This window comes from Eubalaena glacialis, chromosome 1 (genome assembly GCF_028564815.1).
Source record: "Eubalaena glacialis isolate mEubGla1 chromosome 1, mEubGla1.1.hap2.+ XY, whole genome shotgun sequence".
NCBI lineage: Eukaryota > Metazoa > Chordata > Mammalia > Artiodactyla > Balaenidae > Eubalaena > Eubalaena glacialis.
In genome coordinates, this window is record NC_083716.1 from 12557282 (window position 1) to 12581756 (window position 24475).

Sequence of the window (24475 nt, forward strand, 5' to 3'; positions counted from 1 at the left end):
ATGCCTTGCCATATTCATGTCTCCCGCCTGGCTGTTCCTGAGTTATAATAGACCTGTATAATGTTCCTTTCATAACAGACCTGTAATCTAGTAAGTAAACTGTTTCCCTGAGTTCTGTGAGCTGCTCTAGCAAATTATCAAACCCAAGGTGGGGATGGTGGGAACCTCTGACTTATAGCCAGTCAGTCCGAAGCACAGGTGATAACCTGGACTTATGATTGGCGTCTGAAGCGTGGGGACGGTCTTGTGGGGCTGAGCCTTTAACCTGTGGGATCTGAGGCTAACTTCAGGTAGACAGTGTCAGAATGGAGTTAAATTGCAGGACGAGTAGCTGGCCTCACAGAATTGCTTGGAGTGGGAAAATACCCACGCATCTGGTCACGGAAGTGTGAGCATGGCAGAAGCAGCATATGACAGTAAAGGAGAAACAGACTTTTTTTCCTATTCAAAAACAAATTCATATATGAAACTCCAGTGGAGAAAATTAGAGGAGGATTTAAAAACAACCCTCAGAAGCTAATATTTTCTGTTGTTCTCTCCCTTTCGTTTTTATCATTTTTTTAAGTGTATAAAAATGTTAAAAAAAAAATGACACTGGGTGCTCTGTACCTTAGGGCTGTTTGGTATTTCCCTGGGGAGAGGCTTGAGTTTCTCTATTCAGATTCTCAGTTGGATCTCAAGTGATGCCCTAGGGCAGGGCAGGCCCACACCTACACACTTTGCAGTCAATTCCAGGAAGCTCAGCCAAGAGTCAAAAACAGAAATTTGCAAACCCTGCAGGAAAGTTATTTAAGCACAAATTCTGTTTGTTTAGCTAGGAGATTAACAGTACTTATGGGGGACTTCCCTGGTGGCACAGTGGGTGAGAATCCTCCTGCCAGTGCAGGGGACACGGGTTCGAGCCCTCGTCCGGGAAGATCCCACATGCTGCAGGGCAACTAAGCCCATGCGCCACAACTACTGAGCCTGCGCTCTAGAGCCCGTGAGCCACAACTACTGAACCCGTGAGCCACAACTACTGGAGCCCAAGCACCTAGAGCCCATGACCCACAACAAGAGAAGCCACCGCAGTGAGAAGCCCTCGCACCACAACAAAGAGTAGCCCCCGCTCGCCCCTACTAGAGAAAGCCTGCGAGCAGTAACAAAGACCCAATGCAGCCAAAAATAAATTAATTAAATAAATTAAAACAAAAAGAAACAGTACTTATGGGGAAGGTGGATTATTTTTAACAGGGTGGTGCAAATGTAGAAGGACACATGAAAAGAAGGAGGGTCACTGAGTAACCTGTCCGGCGCTTGCTGTGAGCCTCTTGCGCGGAGCTGGTGGCCAGCCCTGAGGCGGGCAGTGCTGCAGGGTCCCCACTAATCGTCTGGGATGGTTCTTGGGGAGCTGGGCCAGAAGCAGCTGTGGGGCTGAGTCCTGCCCAGCTCTGAGCGTGCTGTAGGGAAAGCTGTGTCCCAAGTCCCTGCTGGAGAACTGGAAACCCATCTTGCTTTTCGACGGGGAGCTAAAACAGCGTCCTCTGGAGACAGAGCTCAGATCCCTTTGGGAGGGCAGACAGTCAAGTCTCCTCAATGCTGCACGGAAGCCCCTTGTTCCGAAGGTCAGTTTGCCATGGTTCTTTTGCGCCACACCCGCCAACACTCCGCCTGGGGGGATCCTGAAGGGGCCCCAGTGGAAGGACTTCAGGGATGAGGACGAGTTCTTTGTAGAGGAGCTGACACAGAGTCAGCGTCCCTACAATCGGCTGTATCTCTTCCCGTCCTGAGCGACAGGTGCTTTTAAGGATATACCTCTTGACATCACAGAAGGCCCTGAATTGCTGTGTCAAAAAGGGAATTTGCGTTTTTGCCTGAAAGAAGCTTACCTTTACCATGAGCAACACAGCACTTAAAAAACCATTGCAAAAAGTGGCCCCACGTGGGTGGGTTACCAGCTACACAGAACAAAGGGAGAAAGAAGCAAGTCAAAGCCCTCCATCTTCAGTGGGGGAGAAGGGGCTCCTGGATGCCACGATCGGGCTGGATAGGGGAGTGTCCCTCTGCAGAAGAAGGGGCCTAGGAATTGGTTATATAGCATAATAAGGGGAATTACGGTAATGGGGATGGCATTATTTTATCGGTGTACGTTTTCATGCAGAGCAACATGAGGGAAAAATGAAACAGGAAGGGCAGATGGGAGAAATAATTACCTCTGAGCTCCCTTTTTTGACAGGTAAGTTTAGAATGCCTTTCGTCAAAAGGGAGGGAGTGCTGTGTACGACATATGGGTGAGAGGGAGCAGCTCTGGTTTGTGAGGAGTCAGGTTTGCCAGTAGATACAGGAGATGAATTAGCAAACTCAGGAGGAATGCACTGGTCCATCAGATCTTGAGGGGAAGGAGAGAGGGAACCTGGAGGAAGAGGAGGTGAAATGAGAGAAGACGGTCCTGGTGGGATGGCGGCAGTGGTTTGCATCCTGCCGGTGGCCAAGGACATGGCACAAATCAGAGCAAGTCCCAGAGTTAATGGATCCCGACGCCATGCTCCATCGTCCTGGCAACAGGTCCCCATGTTATCACCTGGCATCAAGTGAGGATAAACAGAGTCAGGGAAGTGAGCTGTATTTAGGGGCAGGGCCCCACGTGGGTGGGTGTCTCCACTTTGGGAGGACTGCCTGGGCACAGGAATTTGGAATGGTTTGTGGAGTAGACAAAAGAGGGAATCATGAAGGCGATTAATAGGTTAGGAGCCCGTGTGTCCAGGAGAGAGAGGGAGCACCGTCCTGGGAGCTGCTGTTTCCCCTGTGGACCCCGATAGAGGCCACGGAATAAATATCAGGTCATGGAGCCCCACCTGCTACCTTGTGTGTGTTTGGAAGGAAACCTAGCATTTGAGGAACCCAAGATGGGCAAAGGGTGGGCATGTGTGCTCTAGGTGCCCCGGGGTAACATTGGAACAATCCAGAAGGCTGCTACATAGTCCCCGCCCCTTTTATTCCCCTCTCCCCTCAGCCCCAGCCACACTCGGTTGTGGGAAGGGCTGAAGGGCTGGTACTGGGAGTTAGTGGCTCTCCCGCCCTGCTTGGGTTCTCCTCCCCTCTCACCTGTACCTCTGCAGCAGCCTCCCAAAGGGCACCCCAGCTCCTACCAATCCCCCTTCTATTTTCCCTCCGTACTCCCACTGGAACGAGCTTCATGCCCCTACTTAAGACCTGTCATTGGGTCCCAGTGCCTAGAGAATAAAGCTCCAACTCCTTAGCCTGGCTTACAGGTTCCTTCCAGATCTGGCCCTGCCTCCCCAGCCTGCCTTTTCTGTACATCTGACCCTCTTCGCCCAAACTCTGCTCAGCCACCTGCACCACTGGCACTTCTGGGCTGGGTGACTCTGATCTTCCAGGTCTTTGTGTTTCTTTCTCTCTCAGTCTTTCTCATCTTCCAAGTCTCATTCCAAGCATGTCCTGACCCATCCCCTCAGGTTGGAACTAGCCACTTCCTCCTGTGGGCAGGGCCAGGGTGCATCTGGGCTTCAGGAAGAGTGGGATCCAGGTGCTTGGACACTGTCAAGACTCTCCCTTGCTCCAAGTTCTTACCTACTCTCTGCCACTCAGCTCCATTCAGTTGGGGTCTTATTTCACTTAGTGGGAAACAGGCCTGCCCAGGATTCCCTGTGATGGAGTTCATTCAGGACACACTACCCCAAGATATGCCTCCTTTGCATGTTGAATATCTTAAGCTGAAGGAATTAAACAAAAAACAAAAAAACGACAGAAGCAGGAAGGTCACTCTGACCCCTTCCACCTTCATTCTTCTTCCCTGAAACAAATAAATCTCCCAAGTGGAAGGTACCCTCCCTGCACCAGGAGTAAGGACACATTCTTATCGCCAGACACAGGAATTTGGGGCTGAGAAATCTGTACAAACAAACCTTGTTAAACCAACCCTTATCTTCCTAGCTACTTACTCACGGTTTATCAGCCCTAACCCAAGCCTTTTTTCTTGTCAATTGTTCACAAATTTGTTTCTTTGTCTAAAAGGTATAAAAGCTTCTTGCTCTGGACACCTCTTTGGGTCTTCATTCTCTTGTGAAGGCTCCCATGTACATGTAAAAATTCAGTAAAATGTGTACATTTTTGTCCTGTTGATCTTTGTCAGTTTAATTTTTAGACCCAGCCAGGGACCCTAAGAGGGTTGAGGAAAATTTTTTCTTCCCCTACACCTGTCTTACTTCTTAAGGGCTCATTCCCTTTCTCAATTTCAATTTGAAAAGTCTTAGGAAAGAATTCCGATTGGCCTTGCTTGGGTCAGCTGGCCACCTCTGACTCAGTCAACCATGGTCAGTGGGAAGGGTTATTATTATTATTCATAATGTCATCTAAATATATGTAGCTTTTTAATTAGTCGACTACTAACTTATTTCTAATGACCTTGATACCAACTAACACAGTGAGTTCATTGTGACTTGACTGAAACTTCTCGCATCTTTGTATCTTTTCTACATGACCTGCCATCAGGTTAATTCACAGACAACCAATTTGCTGAATGGCCACTGTCAATCCACCACATTGACTGAAAAATTAAAATAGAAAGATAAAACATAGTAGTTTTAATTTACTGATTTTCTTTCTGTCTTCACGGAAGTATTTTAAGGAATATTCAGTTTGTTTTTGCCTTCACTCCCTGTTAGCAAAGCCAGAGCCTGAAGAACAGAGACTAATGATGAGGGAAGAAAGCTGGAGACCCCAGAGGAAAAGACAAGAAGATGAGGAATCATGAATATATTTATAAGAACATATTCCTAAGACTATAGCCTTAAGATGATCTATTCATTGAATAAAATTAACTCATTCAAAAATATATTCAAGGAAAATACATGCAAAAGGAGTAGTCTTGAATAAAAGAATTCTGCTTGCTATATTCTTATGAATAAATATATGTCAATGACAAGTGTATTTGTAGGAACCTTCATATCCAAGATAATCTTATTAATGTATTTTCTTGGACCCCGTGTAACAGGGAAGAGCCAAATCCCATGTGTTGGATCTGTTTCTTTAACCTTTGCTTTCTGCTGCTTTTGTTCGCTAAAAGGACACTGTCTATACATAATGGCCTGCCTCAGGGAACCCCGCCCCTCTGCCTGAAAGTTAAACCAAAGTGCCTTTGTTCAGGGAAACATCCGGACCCTTTTCCACCTGGGGATGGCTATAAGAAAAAAGAAATTAACACATCCCCTCCCCAAGGCTGGCCATTCCAGGGGATATTTGCAAAACTTATGGCCTTTTTACTTTACTTCCTCATCTCCTCCCCCTCTCTGTGCTGTAAAAGAAACTGGCATCCAAACCCCAGAAGATGATTATTCTGAGACATTAGTCTGCCATCTTCTGGGTCTGCCGGTTTTCCAGATAAAGTCATATTCCTTGTCTCAACATCTCGTCTCCGATTTATTGGCACATTGGCCTGTCGTGTGGCAAGCGGAGTGAGCTTGGACTCCATAATACCCTCCATCTCTCCCCTTCTCTGCCCCAGGCCTTGTTAATTGCTACTTTGTTTCTTTAACCTAAAGGACCTCAGTGCCATGAACTTTTCATCCTAGATGTGCCTTCTTTTTATCATATAAACACTACTTTTCCCCCTGTGTTTCTTCCAGGCTGGCTCCAGGTCAGACTGAGTGTTAAGTAAATACGTGAGATCGTGGGACAACCATCTCCTTAAACTCACACCCTGTTCTTCCACTAATCGTCATCATCATCCTCAGAATTATTATTAACGTTGTCCAACAGGTGTTCATTTTCTTGGTAACTACCCCTCACAGTGAGTCAGGCTGGGCTTGCAGCCAGAAAACCCCCCTCCCACATTTTTCTCTGAAATTGCCACCAGCCTGAGGAAAAGATTCTCTACCCTAGAACTGGGGGCCTTGAAAAAGTAATATGCCTCTCCACATTTGTGTTCCCTTATCTTTGAGTGGGAAGAAACAAAACTGAGATGTGACCTCATTTGAAAATGAGTGTTTGTGCTACTGGTATTTTAAAATTGTTTAGGAAGCATTGGTTTTTTAAATTAATTAATTAATTTTTTGGCTGCATTGGGTCTTCGTTGCTGTGCGCGGGCTTTTTCTAGTTGCGGCGAGCTGCGATGTGCGGGCTTAGTTGCTCCGCGGCACGTGGGATCTTCCCGGACCAGGGGTTGAACAAGTGTCCCCTGCATTGGCAGGCAGATTCCTAACCACTGCGCCACCAGGGAAGTCCCAGAAGCATTGGTCTTTTTACACAGTTTGGCAATAGTCTTAAAGTGTGTAGAATGTGCTCGATACCAGTTTTATGTTAATCCCAGCAACGCCATGTCTTGATGGCTTGAATCTGTGTGTGCCCACCGTACTTACACATTTTGCTTTTTATTAAATCACATCATGGCATCGTTGGAGATCTCCAGGGGACGTTCTATGACTTAATTAGATTTTTATTTAACCACAGAAAAGAAAAGCATATTATGTTTCCAGACAGTGTTTTCACCTGAACTTGAGAGTATCTCCCATTGTGGTCTAGAATCAGAGTCTGCTTTCATCCACGCTCTCAACCTGCTTATATTATTCTGATTTTTGTTGCTCAAGGTACACGTCAAAATTAGCCTTTAAATACTGGTTTAATCTTTGTCATAATTACATTGCTCTTCACCCCTGAGGCTTTATTTCTTGATTGTGTGCTAAAAAGCAAGAAAGCTTCAGGAAATAAAAATACATCTAGTTAATATTTTTAAAAGAATCCCATGATAGTAGAAGGAGTTATGCGTGGATCGAGTTAGACGGAGGTGGCTGACTGTTTGGGCAGGTGGCTGACACTGGCACTGAGATGCTCCAGCTGGGTGGATCTGGCCTTGAGCAGATGGGCTGGGGTCTTAAGGGAAGATGGGGAGAATTCTAGAAACCAAGCTTTGAGTTTCTGCCCCTCTCACACTTTTCATCTGTAAACTGTGGATAGTCGGAGCTAATATTTACTGCGTGCTTACTCTGTGCCAGGTGCTATTCTAAGCACTTTAGTCATTCAATCTTCTGAGATGGGTACAAAAATTACTATGTCCATTTTAGAGACAGGAAAACTGAGGCCACCTAGAGATTAAGTAACAGCCCATAGTCACATATCTGGTCTGTAGTGGAGCCTCTATTTGACCTCAGCAGTCTGGCTCCATAATCTACACTCTTAACCCCAAACTGTACAGCATGAGACCCGTTATCCTTTCAATTTATGAAGGAATTAAATGAGGGATTTAAAAAAAAAATTAATTAATTGATTTTATTTATTTTTGGCTGCATTGGGTCTTTGTTGCTGCATGCAGGCTTTCTCTAGTTTCTCTTTAAACTAGAAACTAGAAAGCAAAGCCCACCTGCTCTCTGCTCCAGGTCGGACTCCTCCCCAGTAGTGTCTGTTTCAGCTCAAAGGCCATTTTCAGTGAAAAAAAAAAAAGGAAGGTGAACAGACATTGTACAAATCAATTATTTCTCCTGTAAAATCAATGCTCTGCCTTCGAGGAATCGAAGGAAAAAAGGCAAAGGTCGAATTTATAAAGCAGACAAGATCCTGTCTCACTCTATCTCCAGGGAGAACTTTTTTTCTTGTCTCATCCCCACTGGCTGGAACCAACATCGTGTCATACCGGTCTGGTCCTGTTCACGCTGCTTCAGCTGATTTGGGAAGTTGTCAGTCTCCTTCATCTGCATGTAACTTAACCAGAACCTACCACATGCCCTGGGGAGCGGAAGGATGAATCATCATCCCTGGCTGGTCTCACGGGGGCAATCAGCCCAACAAATGAAACCCGGGGGAAGGAGAGAACAGCGCGTGCAAGTGAGAGCGGGACCCAGAACTGGAGGGGCAGCCGGAGCTGGAGGAGTTGGGAAGAGGAAGAGGTCAGTGTGGGCTTGAAATGGGGAGAAGTGGTCCATTTTTTCTTGGTTTTATAAAATAAACAGGATTTTAGAAGATAAACATGGTTGAGGATGCCCTTACTTATGGGGTGGGGTAGGCGGGGAGCAGGGTACAGCCCAGGCAAAGGCGGTGAGTTGGGAGGGAACAAACTTGGCCTCTGAGCGCAGCTCATTTTCTCTATTTTTATTACTGTGTCTGCACAGCCAGCGTGGTTTTCAATTTTGAATGAAGAGACGGATCAGAAAGTTCTGGAAAACCAGATGAATTGGTTCCTCTTTCAGGTGGTCATTAGTGTCACAAGAACTCCCTCCACCTGGAGGAAAAAGCACTGAGTGTGAGTTCCAGAGAGCTGGGGCATGGCCTCGCTGTGCTACTGAGTGTCTGGGCGACCTTGGCCTGTCCTTCAGCCTGGCCTCAGTCTCCTCACCTGTAAAAACCCCTTTTACCCTGAGTTCCATGTTTGTCTTTTTTCCTGGGCTCCTTGGGAAGCACCTGGGCGCCCTGGATGGATTTTGCGGTACCAGAGCTTGGTTGAGTGGAGCCGGTGACCCAGGGACGTGGTGCTCTCAGCAGTGAGGCACAAAATGGTGTGTGGGATCTGCAGCGGGGTGAGACATTTCCGTTCAAAAGACCAGGACAAAGTCAGGGGAAACTCTAAACAGTTCAGGTCTTTTCAGGGCCTGATTATGGGCCTGAGCTACATAGAGGGGTTTTCCTAAATGGTGCTGGTGTATCTGCTCAGATGCAGAATGAGGGATATGATTCTGAGAACCCAGCTGAAGGCAAGATGGAGAAGCTTCTAGCACAGTGCTTCTCAAATTGAAACGTGCACGCCGATCACCTGGGACCTTGTTAAAATGCAATTCCGATTCGGGAGGCCTGAGATTCTAATTCTAACAAATCCCAAGTGATGCTGCTACTGTTGGTGCATGGACCACACCTTGAGTAGCAAAGCCTCCAAAATAGTTAAACCCATGTCTGACAGATCAGTAAATAGAACTGAAAAAAATAAAACAAAGAAATGAAAGCAAGAAGGTCTCAAGTCCTAATATTTTCCCAGGATTGTCAGCTGCTTGAGCATTTGATCTATGACAGGACAGTTTCTAGGAAAACACCTTATTGCCTTGTGTCCTGTGTGTTTTCTGTTTTTTGGTAATGAGGAGACTTGCATAAGAAATATCTCAGGGACCTCTCCAACTATGTTTAATTTTGTGGGTTTGATTTAAGGGAAAAAAGCCCAGCATATCCCTTAAGTGTGTTTTTGAAATTTGTGATATGAAAGGGAAGTAGCTGGGAGAACAGTAGACAGACTATTACGATTGTTAAAAACTCTTGCATGCAAAAGCATGATCGTAACCGGCAGAGCCTTCACACGACCAGGAAACGCATGAAGAGTGAGAATGAATACGTAATTCTTTTGATTGGATCTGGTGAATCATGAGAATCAAACAAAACGCAACTTCCTAAACTCTGAAGCCTGCAGCAATTACACAGGCTGACTTTCCTCATGCTGCTTACGTCTTGAGAGCTGAAATGTTGTGAGGGGTACACATGGACTAAATTATTTTCTTCAGAGAATCTTCCCTCAGGGAAGTTCGACTCCAAGGGCCTAAGGTTATTTCCTAGATTTCTAAGAAGGCCAGTGTGTGGAGAGGAAAACTAAAGTGAAGCTGTAAAAGGATGTCCAGGTGCATTGGCTAGAAGGTAGACCATCTTTCATTAAGGAGGAACCAGGGACAAGTGGTGTCATCCAGATGTGTGGACAGATAATGTCATCCAGGTGTGTGCAGACAAGTGAGTGATGGCATCCAGGTGTGTAGATAGTTGACATGACTCTCTCAGGACCACAGACTTGGGCTCCTGGACTATCAGAGCTTGTGGAGACCTTCGGGACTGTCTAGTTCTCCTTCCCCAACCTGCTTTACCGATGAGGACACGGAGATCCCGAGTTGGGTAGGGCTTGCTCTGGGTGACTCCGGCAGTTATTTTCAGTGCGGGAATTTGCACCCAGTGTCCTGATTCGTGGGTCTAGGAACATAAGGCTTTCCTCTTATATCTCTTCAAGCTGTCTGCTCCTCCTCATCCCAGCTCACTCCTACAAAATCCTGGCTGGTGGTGGTCCCAGCCTGTCCTGTGGACTCCACCTGGTCCAGGGGTCCACTGGCTTAGATTTTGGCCTCAGACATTTTATTTGTCACGGGGTTATGAGCTTCAGTGATGTACCCCACGGGTGCCTCATTTCAACGACATATTAAAATAGAGGTCCCTCTGCTGAGCCCAGAACCAAGTGGAAAGCAGTACCTTACTTAGGCCAATGCGTGCACTTTACACAGCTCCTGCCGGCTGAGCCAATGTTCCCCCAACCACGCCCCCGCACCAGGAGAATTTGTCCTTCCCAGCAGCCATCGTGAGGCCCTGGTTGGCCATGGGCTGTAGGAAGGGGAACATGCAGGAGAAACCAGGTTGGGGTGTTTGGGGGTTTTCCCAACATCCATGGAAAATGCTGCATTTCCTTTCCACCCTCACCTGGCCATTATAAGAACTCATGCTGTAGTTAATAAGCTGTTACAATTCATGAAGCAAAAGAGAGTCCCCTGCAGTGCTGATAAGTTTGAGTTGGGTCATATCTTGTGACTTATAAATTTCCCTTTGCTGAATGGCTCCTTGGAGAAATCTCTCTAAGAAGGCATATGGGAACATGTTTATTTTATTTTATTTTACTTTAATTTCTCTGAATTTGAATCTCGAGTTTTTGCAAAATAACTAATGAATATAGAGCACTATAAGAATATGTTGGTCAGCTAGAAAACATCATCACTGACCATGTGCTTTATTCTCAACCCAAATATAAGTATATGGAATCTTTTTTCCAGCATCATTGAGATATAACTGACATATAGCCTTGTGTAAGTTTAAGGTGCACAACTAGTTGATTTGCTCTACTTATATATCGCAAAATGATTACCACTATAGTGTTAGCTAACACCTCCATCACATCACATAATTACCCTTTCTTTTTTGTGGTGAGAACAAATTTAAGATCTAGCCTCTTATTAACTGTCAAGTATATAATACAGTATTATTAACTATAATCACCATGCTGTACATCAGACACCCAGAATTTATTCATCTTATAGCTGGAAGTTTGTACTCTTTGACCAACATCTGGAACATCTTTATTATCTTTATTATAGTGAGGTTTGTAATAACAAAAAGTGGCAAACAAGCTAAATGTCCATCAATACTTTTCTCTGGGTTCAGATATATGCATGTAAATGCACAGAGAAAGGACACGTATAACCTCTGAGGGAGAGAGTGGGATTTTAGGTTTCTCTGTTTTATGTCTGTTAAACAGGAGAATGTGTTCAGATGCTACTTATGTCATTAAAAGTGACTTGAAAAAGATGTGATATAGAGAAACCACCGAGCTAGTACAATACAATTTCTTCCAGTGTCTATCGTATAAGGAGAGTGTGAGGGCTGAAATCCACTGTTGGGCTTCTGTGGCAGAAAGCCAGGCTGCATTTGGCAGCTGCTTCGTGCCCCCTCGCTGGCATCCTAGTCAAGTTTGGGGAAGTAGGGAGCCAGGATTACTAATGGCAGATTGTAGGACAGTGGTTCTCACACTTGAGTGTGCATCAGAAGAACCCGCAGTACTTGTGATAGCTTCTTTTTCCCACGTCTCACCGTCAACAATTCTGATTTAATGGCTCTGTCTTTTGGTCCATCAATCTGCATTTTTTGTTTGTTTTTGTTTTTTGGCCCTGCCTCCGGGCTTGCGGGATCTTAGTTCCCCGACCAGGGATCAAACCCCGGCCCATGGTAGTGACAGTGCTGAGTCTTAACCACTGGACCACCAGGGAATTCCCTCAATCTGCATTTATTAAATTTTTTTAAAAATTTTTATTTATTTATTTATGGCTGTGTTGGGTCTTCGTTTCTGTGCGAGGGCTTTCTCTAGTTGCGGCGAGCGGGGGCCACTCTTCATCGCGGTGCGCGGGCCTCTCACTATCGCGGCCTCTCTTGTTGCGGAGCACAGGCTCCAGACGCGCAGGCTCAGTAGTTGTGGCTCACGGGCCCAGCTGCTCCGCGGCATGTGGGATCCTCCCAGACCAGGGCTCGAACCCGTGTCCCCTGCATTGGCAGGCAGATTCTCAACCACTGCGCCACCAGGGAAGCCCCTCAATCTGCATTTTTAATAAGGGCCAGAGTTGATTCTGATGAAGGTAGTCTTTGGGAGGAGAATAATACATTTCTGTTCTTCCCCCTTTGCTGAGACACTGCTCCTGATGTCCTCACAGATGAAAGCCAGGGCTGTTTCCCTGGTGACAAGGACCCACTTGCTAAGATAAAACACAGGGAAGACCCACCCATCCTAGACATTCTAACTGCCAGACTGCCATCCCTAAAAGCTGTGTGTGTGTGTGTGTGTGCGCGCACATGAACAATGCACTTGAAAAACCCTGCGAGCACCATAGCAGTTCTGTGCTTTGTCTAAAAAAAAACAGGAAGGGGCCGTCACGTTAGACAGCAACACCAGAATGAACTTAGATATGTGTACGTAATAATTCGGAGGTGGACGACAGTTAGGCTCATCACTGTGTTTTGTCAGGAGACATGTATTAATGGAAACCAAATGAGGGGCTTCTATAAGGTCATGGTTTCCATGTAAATGTGACCACAAAGAGCCCTTCACCGCTAAATGGCACAATGCAGATGCAAGATGATCTTTACCATCCATAAAAGCCATTTCTAGTCAATAATGAAACGGGATAGGAATCAAAATGGGAAAGCAAATTGTCTTGTCCCTGCCTTAGGAAAAGAATGTACTAGAAATGGCTTTCAAGTGTTTTGTTTTGGTCTCCATGTTTATCTATCTATCTATCATTTATCTATCTATCTATGCACTTGTATATTTTTTCTACTTCTAATAGACTAGGATTAGGTATGCCATCCATGCTGCTAATATCTGGCTATTGGTAAGAGTCCAATCAAAAGTTGAAAAATAAAATGGGCTGAGATCCTGACTTGGGCAGGTTGGCCAAGTCTTATGTCTTTTAAGGGGGTTTTTGTGCAGAGTGTCACTGACTGTGTCCTGGATCTTCAGGAATTCAGTGAAGTCCAGGGATGGTTGCAGTGAGACTGCCTGTGGCAAGAGACCCTAGATAAGTCAAGGGCAGGTACTACAGCTGCCCTAGAATGTCTCAGAGAGTTCAGGTCCAGCAACTCAGCCAGCCTGGACCTCCCCCCAGCCCTGGATAATCACATCAAAAATAGGCAGCCCTGTCAGCATCAGTCATGGACCTCTTGGGATATTGTTAAAGACATACATTTCAAAGACATACACAATCAAAGGGAGGAGGAAGGAGCTGTGCCATGCAGCAGCCTCACCCAGGTGCTCCACACCAGGGCCTGCTAGGGATGCAGGGATTACTGGGAGCACCTACCCTGGGAAGAAATGATGCAGAGCGGTGGCTGGGGAAAGAAGGGGGATGGATTCCTGACACAAAGCTTCAGCCTGAAGAACATTTTGATAATTAGAAAGACATAGTGAATACTCACTTCTTGTTCATTTCCTGCCACCTGAACACTTAACATTCATAATGGGCCCTAAGTTGTTGTGTATGTTTGACATAAACATAAGAAAGGGGACAGGTTTAAGCAACCTGTGCAAAGTTGATATGGTTGAGTAACAAATGTTGTGAACACTTTGAAGACTCTTGTGCATTAAAATAAATACGATCTATAGGGGTAAACACAGTTCTAATTTACTAAAGCAATTAGTAAATTTCCCAGTGAGCATTCATGTCCCCCTTTCACAGCAGGTGGTGGTAGTAGCATTTATCATGATCATACAGCATAGTGATTTTTGTAGACTTCTCTCTTACTAGACTGCAAAATTCTAGACAATGTTGTCCTTTTCTTGGGGTCTCTGATTCCTCTTGCAATATCTTACCCTGGGCTTTGCATGCCTGGTAAACAAGGATGAAATGAAGGAAAGCCTTTAGACTAAAAACTAGCAAATTCTTCTCATTACAAAGACTATCTTCCAAAGTAACATTCAAGTGAAAGAGTTGGAATTGCATGCCAGAAACCTCTTGACAAGAGGTGGTGACATAAGGCAGGAAAAAGGGTTCCCCCAAAGTAGCCCCCATCACTGTGAGCCAGCTGTGTGCCAGTTTGTTCACACGTATTGGATCTTCTCAGTGTTCTTCAGAGATGGGCATTATTATGAATTTCTTATATTTTCCAAAACTGGGATTCTTCTGGGATTAGGACAAATCACGCTTAGTAGTGGCGGCGCCGTTACACAAGCCTGAGAGCTGTATGCTCTTCCTTATTTGGACTTTGGGACCATTTCTGTCCTCCTGTTGGCAATCAACTTGTGCTTATCGTAGGGATTTCTTTTTGTCTTAAACATCATCTTTCTCCATTTGACCTGTTGCCATTTTAAGAAGCAGTAAGAGGACAATCTGAGAAAATTCAGTGTTTTTGAAACACAACTCTGGGGTCTTGCTGTCTGAAGAGAGCCAACTATGAAGGCTGGTAGCACCCCCAAGCAGAGTACTTTGGGAATTTTAAAAGTGCTGTATTGGTGTAGGGCACTGCTTCGCAACCAGGGGTGATTTTGTCTCCTATCCCCACCACAGGGGATATTTGGTAATGCTAGAAACATTTTTGGTTGTTGCAACTAGGTGTGTGTACAACTGGCATCTAGAGGGAAGAGGCCTGGGATGCTGCTAGACATCTCATAATGTAAAGGACAACCTCCCACGACACAGGATTTATCCTGTCCAAAATGTCACTAGTGCTGAGGGTGAGAAACCCTGGTATAAGGTGTTGCTATATTTCTTATATCTTTGGAAGCTGTTTTCTGGGGGGAGTTTTTCTCATAAAGTGGGGCACAGTTATTACATATATTAGGGTAAACTAAATTAATATGCTCTAAAATATACATAATACTTTTACATCCTTAATTCTCTCATGTCTTTATCTGACATTTTCATTCAAAATGATGGAGAAGCAGGGTAGCAAATTAAGAGAGCATATGGGTCTCTTCATAGCTTTTGGTCTTTAAAATTGGTGTTGAAGACTGATAATAGGGTAGAGTGGACATTTGTTGTAACTCATGGCTGGTTGTCATCTGCTCTTGTTTGGGGAAATTCCTCATTATCTTCCATCAAAGTGGAAGTCAGAACCCAAATTCCCAGCATATTTTGCAATTAGAACTCAGGTATGGGATCCAGGCTCTGCCCCTCAGATACACCTGAGTGAAACTTTCATTTAGAAATGAGGGACCTGGACCTCCCTCATGGTCCAGTGGCTAAGTCTCTGTGCTCCCAATGCAGGGGAGGCAATCCCTGGTCGGGGAACTGGAGCCCGCATGCCTCAACTAAAAGATCCCACAGGCTGAAACGAGGATCCCACGTGCCGCAACTAAGACCCGGAGCAGCCAAATAAATAAATAAATATTAAAAAAAAAAAAAAAAGAAATGCAGGACCTGAGGGCACCTAAGGAAATGGGGGCCCCATTTTGTTGGACACAGTGGCTGCAGAGGTGCCTGGCTTTGGGGAACAATGATGGCTGCAAGATTGAGTTCCTGATGCAAAATGGCATTGGTGGAGGTGACAACAGTGGCAGCAACTTTGCATGTGGGGTGGAGATTTCTTCATCAAGGATGGTTTTGGAAGCTGGGTCTTGAGGCTGATCTCCCAGTCCTCTCGGCAGTTACAGGGTGAGCTGCCATTCTCTTCTACTTAAACCAGCCAGAGCGGGTTCTGTTGTTTGCAAGGAAGAGCTCTAACTGATGCACAAGGTTTATCAGTGGTGAAGTTCTTTAAAACCCAGAGTCCTTTAAAAAGTCTCCTTTCATCTAGTAACGTTGTGCCTATTCAGTCTAGAACCAAAGAAAGACTGAAGTTCCTCCTTTCTTTCCAGGCTCTAGGTGCGGGGCTTTAGAACTTCTGGGAGCAGGTAAAAGACCGGGCAGAGGGAGACCACATCAGGCAGCTCTTCCCTGAGGGAACTGGAAGCCTTCACATTCTGGGCCTAGAAGAGGTTAAAAGAGAACAGAAAGGATTGAGGGCACCTGCCCCACTCCAGCCAAGAGCAAGCAGATTAACATTTGGTTTGCTGTGACAGAAGATTGGTTTAGAGAATACTTTTATGTTTTATTTTAACATATTGATCACCTTTTCAATGTGTGTTGGAGGTGGGGAGCTTTGTGTTTGAAAACATCTTTTGTGTTTATTTCATTAAGTGTTTGGATACTGAAGAAACTTGTCCAGAGATGGGTGTAGGAATAGACCAGCCAGGATTGATGCAAACGTGCCCATCAGTATGGAGTGCTTGTGTGCACCTCTTTATTCTTAATACCCTGACTGCTGACTCAAGGTATTATTTCCTTATTTCTAGCTGAGTGGGTAATTCATGTATAAACCATTATGAAAAAAAAAAAGGAAAAAGAAATTAGAGAAACAGCTCTAATGAAATATGTAAGTCTGAAAAGAATTGGAAATCAAGACTCCCAGAGATTGCTAATTTACTAAAGCCACAGGGCTTTTCAGTTTTAACATTGGGTTTTTTAGAGTAGCAGCACCCTGAGATTATTTTCATAGTTCCTTCTGCTAGCTGACTCTGTTTCTAGAAAATTCTGCCCCAGACTGTGAGCTCTTTGAGGGCAGGGAGTGTGTCATACTCACTCATCTTTCACTCAATGCACCTTGTCCAGGACTTGTCACATATAGATGAATCACAAATAGCTGTTGAATTAGCAGGTTTTATCATTCCCTTTTCTCATGTGGCAGGGAAGTTTCCTACCACACCCCAACTCCTCATGTTACTCTGGGGGGTTACCCACTCCTTTCCTGGGGAGGTAGCCTAACTTCTGGATCGGGGAAGGTAGAGAAAAGACAAGACTTTGTTAGTCTGGTTACAAAAGTATGTAATTAGCAGGAATCTACACTGTAAAAGGAAAGTGTATTTGACTTGTAGATGTTCTACTCTGAGACCTTGCCAGCAAGGATCACCACTGTCATCTAGTGATTCCCAGGGACCCGTCCAAAGTCTGCCCGAAATAAGTATGGCCTGACAGGTGACGAGTGAGGAAAATAAAGGGCTGCCTTACCCCATCCTCTGAACTCCACGTGTGTGTGAGATCATCTAATAGTAAGTTTTCTTTCTAGCAAGTTTCTGTGCCTTCTCACCCTTCCAGAGCTAAGAGCATGGTCAAGAGCTTTCACACAAGGTTGACTAGAGAAAGCCCAGAGGTTGCCTAGGTATCCAGGCCCAAGAGTGGGGACCCACAATGGGGCCAAGATTAAAATGAGACAGATGCAAGATGTATGCCCTGCATGCTGCTTCAGAGATGACTCTGGGTTAGAGAACACAAGGCCATTTGGGGCTCCCTTCTGAGTTTTTTTTTTTTTCGGCAGCACAGCGTGGCATGCGGGATCTTAGTGCCCCAACCAGGGATTGAACCCGGCGCCCCTGCAGTGGAAGGGTGGAGTCTTAAGCACTGGACCACCAGGGAATTCCCTCCCTTTTGATTTTTGATGGGGTGAGAAGAAAAGTCCAACCAAAGAAAGATGATTTCTGGTCAGAATAATAGCATTGAAGCCTCCATTCTGTGTTTGGGCAAAGCTGAATTGAAGAGTTAAAAAACGAGTAGTGTGTGTGTGACAGAGCTGGAAGCAATAATTAGTATGTCTGGAGTATGAGATGAAAAAAAGCATTCTCCCAAAGTTGTCTAAGGGAAGCATGTGGGGTTTTCTTCGTGTTTGTATGTGATGCCGTGTCCGTTCTCACACTGCCTGTCACGGGTTGTCCTCTCCCATAGGTGGCCAGCCTGCCACACTGAGTTGGCTGAGTCTGAGAAGGCAGGGCTTCTTGCAACACACACAAGGCAGGCTTAGAAGACAAAACTCACGTCTGGGGGAGCATCTATTCTGTTATTGCCTGGATTTAAGTTTCAAAAACTGCTCTCTACTCCCTAGTAATTAAAAATATGACCTTTAGTGGTTTCTCATAAGTTTGGGCTAATTGCCATATATCAGCATGCACTTAGCTGTCATAAAATCTTCAGCCCTTAAGCAGTTTTCTCAGACTCCTAACTGCAGTCTTTACCTCTGTTGTCTCTGTCTTCTGTTCTCTACGTCCTGTTGCCTATTGTCATCATAAAGCATAATACCACCTCCTGAAGTTCATACAGCCCAAGGTTTTGTCTCCTACATGGGATATAAGCAAGGGACATTTGGGTGAGGCATAAAGATCTGTTTATTTATTTATTTTTAAAATTTTATTTATTTATTTTTATTTTTGGCTGCATTGGGTCTTTGTTGCTGTGCGCGGGCTTTCTCTAGTTACGGCGAGCAGGGGCTGTTCTTCGTTGCAGTGCACGGGCTTCTCATTGCAGTGGCTTCTCTTGTTGCGGAGCACAGGCTCTAGGCACGTGGGCTTCAGTAGTTGTGGCTCATGGGCTCTAGAGCGCAGGCCCAGTAGTTGTGGCGCACGGGCTTAGTTGCTCTGTGGCATGTGGGATCTTCCCGGACCAGGGCTTGAACCCATGTCCCCTGCATGTGGGATCTTCCCAGACCAGGGCTCGAACCCATGTCCCTTGCATTGGCAGGCGGATTCTTAATCACTGCACCACCAGGGAAGTTCCTAAAAATCTGTTTAGCTTAAACACAATAAAGGTAGAGTTGTAACCAAATTTGTTAGAGCTTCCTGTAATAAACCACTGTGGGAGAGGGGTTCCCTATATTTATTCAACCCCATCAGAACCTACTTGTATTTTTCAGTGCATCTGTCATGGATTCAGAGGCAGTAAAGTACAGTAGTGGAGTGTTTGCTTCCAGAATCAGGCAAATCTAAGTTGAGATTCCAGCCCCACTGCTTATTAGTTGTGCCATTATGGTTAGTTACTTAGCCTTGAAGTACCACTTTCCTCATTTGTAAAATAAGCATAATAATAGTTTTGAGGGGAATTTCCTGGCAGTCCAGTGGTTAGGACTCCACGCTTTCACTGCCGAGGGCATGGGTTCGATCCCTGGTTGGGGAACTAAGATCCCACAAACCCTGTGGCGCAGCCAAAAAAAACACAATAATTTTGAGGGGATCAAATGGGATAATGTGTGTGAAGTACTTAGCACAGTGCCTGGCATGTAAAATGCCCTCAATAAATGGGGGCTATTTTTATCCATTCAGTCAAAAGGGACATTTATGTGGTATCTGCTGGGTTCAGGCATGTTGTAGGTACAAAAATGCTTCAAGACATTGGCCCTTGCCTGTAAAGAGTTTACATCATGGTTGGTGGAGGCTCCGGAGGAAACACTTTCAGAATTTCAAAGGTAGAATGTAATAAAGGACAGAAATATCATGAAAGGGAAAAGGCTTTGAAGACAGGGTAATCTTTGAGTTGGGCCCCATAGGATGTGAAGAATGTGAAGAATGTAAGTTGTGTGGGGATGAAGCAACCGGTATTCTAGAGAAAGGGAATAAACCCCAAGAGAGATGTTGGATGGTGAGGACATGTCTGTGTCCAACAGTCTAGTGTGGCCTGAATATAGGGATTGAGACAGAGGTGGGAAGACAGACCAAAAAAAAAAAAAAAAAAGAGGGAGGGAGGATCAGAATAGGGGGGCATGTGATTGGAAATGCCATGCTAAAGCCTCTGGTCTTTGTTTGATGGGCTATTGAAGACTTTGCGGGTAGAGGAGGTAATACAATCCTGTAGTCTGCTATTTACTATGTGAAGTACTATCTTTCCTTCATTTGTCCTAAAAGTCTTTTGTTTATTCATGATCTCTCAGGTTTCTGGAGCACTATTAGTACAGGAAAGTCTGAACATTAGTATGGTTTAATTGTGATGTCCTAGCTGAGAGGGACACTAGCCTTAACTCCAGTGAGAACCAGAGAGAATAGAGATCTAAAATGGGCTATTCTATTCTGAGATGTTCACTTTCTTTCCATCTTGCAAAAGCTCACAACATTGAAACCCTTACCAGATTTTATCAGGAGCTTGGCAAATGATCAACTTTCTTCTCTGGAGGGTACCCCAATATTGAGGGTACCCCAGTATTATATAATCAATGATATTGACTAGAGTGATGGCTCTAGTTATAGGCCGAACTGCATCCTGAATCCTTTTCAACTATGTTACCACAATTTCCTCTGCTAAAGATATTTTTTTTAAAGAATTCTTTTTTAAAAAAATTTATTTATTTTATTTTTGGCTGCGTTGGGTCTTCGTTGCTGCGTGCGGGCTTTCTCTAGTTGCAGCGAGCGGGGGCTACTCTTCGTTGCGCTGCGCGGGCTTCTCATTGAGGTGGCTTCTCTTGTTGCAGAGCACGGGCTGTAGGCGCACAGGCTTCAGTAGTTGCAGCTCGCCGGCTCGGTAGCTGTGGCTCACGGGCTCTAGAGCGCAGGCTCAGTAGTTGTGGCACACGGGCTTAGTTGCTCCGCGGCCATGTGGGATCTTCCCGGACCAGGGCAAGAACCCGTGTCCCTTGCCTTGGCAGGCGGATTCTTAACCACTGCGCCACTGTTAAAGATATTTTGAAGCGAAAGAGTGCCTCTGCTCTTGGGTACATATAACCCTGTTGGTGAACATGATGAGAAAAATCACTGGGTAAGGGATTAGGCAGGCACAGATTGTATTTTATTTTGAGGTTTTTTTTTTTTTTAATATCATACTTGCTTTAGCTAAAGTGATTATAACCCAGAACACGTGGGTTTAGAATAAATACAGGTGCATAAAATTGGATTGCTTTTGTTCCAATGTTGACTTTTCTCCCTGTATGAGTGAATCACTTAAATTTGGAGAGTAGAATCATTTTACTTCTTTCCAGCCTAACTGGAATATCTGCAGCCAGAAGACAAAGTACAAGGGCTTATGAGAGAGGGGACAATGAAGCTCCATCCTCTGGGAAAAGGAAAGAAAATGTGAAGGGAGGAGATGATAGCTTCAAAGGAGGGAGGCTACAAAGTCTCCTTCCTGCCTTCCCCAACGTGGTCCAGGTTAAATTTACATTTCAATGACGACTTAATACTACTAAAGATTGTATGTAACTTTTAAGTTTCTCAAATGTTTGTTATCCTGGTAGAAATCCTGCATATCTATGTGTGTGTGTGTGTGTGTGTGTGTGTGGTGAGGCGGCCTAAGGGTGTTTAAGGAAGGAGAGGGTACGGTCTCAGAACTGACATTCCTTACTGGTATTGTCAGGCAGATACGGATTAGAGCTTGGTAGCCCAGAAAGAGAGAGAGAAAAAGGGAGTAGCAGGGAGCAGGTATTGAAGTGTGCCTGTCTAAGGTAAATGGCTTTCTCTAAGGTAAATGGCGCGAAGGCTGCATTTTCTGACCCAGGGAGATAAAAGACAGCGCCGTCCTTGGCACTATGTGCGGTGACCCGTAGCAGGAGCACAAGTCACCACCCTCCGACCCCCAGAGACCCCGGCCCATCTTCCTCCACTCCGCCCTACAGCTCTTGAAGTCTGCAGCTCCGGCCCAGGATGCAGGCGGCGAGGCAGCTCTTTGAACCAGGCCAGGGACCAGGTTCCTTCTCCAAATGCATAGGACACAGAGAGGGGCTGAATTCCCTAATCGTCCGCTGGCAGGCACTCACGCGCGGCGCATCCCGAGCCATGGGAGCTGTCCGTGGTGCTGAACCCTTTCTTGGGCTTGGTCGGACCCGCGACTCTCCAATCGCGTCGCCTGCCTAGGCGGAGGGAGGGCTCAGTGGGTCCCGGGCAGCGCGAGCGCCCGAAGGCCTGCGGCGAGCTCCAAGCTCTAAGGTTTAGATCCCTGACAGAACCCCCTGTGCGACTCTGTTAGCGCAAGCCAGGACTCCACGCAGGATCCAGCGCTTGAGGGCGAGTCCCTCATCTTTCTCCTACATCCCGTCGTGGATCTCAACTCCCACCCACTTCCTCCCCTGCGCCTTCCTTGTTCAAACAGCACCAGGTCCTGCCGAGAGCCCGGGGCTTCACGCCCCTCCTCTTCCTAGTCCACTGCGCTCTCCTTCAGAGCGGGACTCTCCCAGGGCGCAGCAAGCTCCCGCAGCAGAGGGTCTCCCTCGCCCCTCCGGCCCAGGTTTCCGGCCGCTCCTTCCTCTTCTGTTTCTATTCTCCCCACACTATCCACCCCTCTAGTTCTCTAGCACCGAGTCGGGAGGTGCGTGCTCCGCCCCTTTTTTCCGTACAAGGGCACGATGGAGTGGGGAGCGGGGCGGAGGGGAGGCGCCGCGAGCCCACTGGGAACGCTTGAATCTCTTCAGCTCCGCGGAGAAGCGGAGAAGCCTGCACGGCCGTCTTGGGTGGAGGACCTCTAGGGACAGCCAGAATTCTCCCCCTCGTTCCCCGGAGCGCTTTTCCATCCGCCAAACCCCCGTCACCAGGTAGGACTGTGCTCCTGGATCTGGCCTGTGGGGACTGCGAGGGCTCTAAATAGAGTAAAAGGCATTTAAATAACCTGTGCACATCTAACTCATAGATTTAATTTTACAGAGGTAGGGGTGACGGCACTTACAATTTTGTTGTTATTTGTTGTGGCCAGTCATTCCAGAGGAATATTTGGGTCACTGAAGTGTGTGTGTGTGTTGGGGGGCGCAGTTGGTGTAGGAGGGGGCAGAGAGAGAATGGGAAGTGACGGACTTTGATTCTCTTTGGACAGGTGGCCATGGCCTCATTGCCGACTCAGGGTCCCGGGGACCCTGACTTCTTTTCTGGGCTGCTGCCGGCGGCTTCAACTCCGGCCAACCAGAGCTCAGAAGCCTTGGTGGGCAATGGGTCGGCGGCTGGTCCGGGCGCTCAGGCCATCACGCCATTCCAGAGCCTGCAGCTGGTGCATCAGCTGAAGGGGCTGATTGCGCTGCTCTACAGCATCGTGGTGGTCGTGGGGCTGGTGGGCAACTGCCTGCTGGTGCTGGTAATCGCACGGGTGCGTCGGCTGCACAACGTGACCAACTTCCTCATCGGTAACCTGGCCTTGTCGGACGTGCTCATGTGCACCGCCTGCGTGCCGCTCACGCTGGCCTACGCTTTCGAGCCACGCGGCTGGGTGTTCGGCGGCGGCCTGTGCCACCTGGTCTTCTTCCTGCAGCCCGTCACCGTCTATGTGTCTGTGTTCACGCTCACCACCATCGCGGTGGACCGCTACGTCGTGCTGGTGCACCCTCTGCGCCGGCGCATCTCGCTGCGTCTCAGCGCCTTCGCGGTGCTGGCCATCTGGGCGCTGTCCGCGGTGCTGGCGCTGCCGGCCGCCGTGCACACCTACCACGTCGAGCTCAAGCCACACCGCGTGCGCCTCTGCGAGGAGTTCTGGGGGTCCCAGGAGCGCCAACGCCAGCTCTACGCTTGGGGGCTGCTGCTCGTCACCTACCTGCTCCCCCTGCTGGTCATCCTCTTGTCTTATGTCCGGGTGTCGGTGAAGCTCCGCAACCGCGTGGTGCCGGGCTGCGTGACCCCGAGCCAAGCGGACTGGGATCGCGCGCGCCGCCGCCGCACCTTCTGCCTGCTGGTGGTGGTGGTGGTGGTGTTCGCCGTCTGCTGGCTGCCCCTGCACGTCTTCAACCTGCTGCGGGATCTCGACCCGCGCGCCATAGACCCCTATGCCTTCGGGTTAGTGCAGCTGCTGTGCCACTGGCTCGCCATGAGCTCGGCCTGCTACAACCCCTTCATCTACGCCTGGCTGCACGACAGCTTCCGCGAGGAGCTACGCAAGCTGTTGCTCACCTGGCCCCGCAAGATCGCGCCGCGCGGCCAGAGCATGACAGTCAGCGTGGTCATCTGATGCCGCTGCGCCAGGCCTTGGGGAACTCCATGTCCGCTTGTCTCCGAGGATGCCCACCCGAGGCTGGACTGGAGAGCTTATTCCAGAGCTAAGCTAATGCTAAGCCAGGAAGGGGCAAAACTTCCAGCCCAGCCTTCTCGTCCAGCTGTCTTTCCTTGTCCTGTGTCTTTGTAAAATGCCAAGTGGGCTTTGTTGAGAGTCTTGTGCTTTGCTTGGAGGAGGCTGGGGAGAGGAAAAGAGGATTTGTTATTTCCTCCGTTTGCCCTTGAAGGCCAAACAAAGCTCTTTCTCCTGGTTCAGAACAGTATTTCAGAACCGTAGCTGTCTTCCTTGCTTTCTCTTCTGCTTGCTCATTGGGGAGATGAAGAAACAATGAACAGGGGGTTTAAAATGGCTGTGTTGGGGTTGGTAAAGCTTTTCAGGTTGCCTTTTAAAAGGGGCTCAGCCGAGATACAATTGCTTAGTCAATTTGAACCCATTAATTTCTGGGATTCCAGGGAAATATGTACTACAAATCTACATCTAGGATTTCAGCACTTCCTGAATAAGACCTTTATATGCCAAAGGGGTTTGAATTTTAAATCCACTTGAATTTATAGTACAAAAACCCTTACAAACCATCTTTCAAGAGGTTTTGCTACTGTTTTCCCTCCTCCTTATCCCCCAATTTCTATTTGAAAATGATGAGATGAATTAGTCGATGAAGATATAGATAAATAGGGATAAAGAGGAAAAGGTTCAAATCGTTTAAGGGGATATATAACTGCATAGGACAGACATCCTATCCGTGT

The 24475-nt window shown here is 46.8% G+C and overlaps 1 protein-coding gene across 1 annotated transcript; it reads left to right on the forward strand.

Moving 5' to 3' along the window:
• Positions 1–22571: 22571 nt before the first annotated feature.
• On the forward strand, positions 22572–23684 carry PRLHR (prolactin releasing hormone receptor). The gene has a single exon (XM_061192782.1). It carries the CDS (start codon positions 22572–22574, stop codon positions 23682–23684), a length of 1113 nt encoding a protein of 370 aa, XP_061048765.1.
• The last annotated feature ends 791 nt before the right edge of the window (positions 23685–24475 follow it).

What these genes read in the sequence shown, in the direction of transcription:
- PRLHR (XM_061192782.1), top strand. Translation starts at nt 22,572, where the DNA reads ATGGCCTCATTGCCGACTCAGGGTCCCGGGGACCCTGACTTCTTTTCT.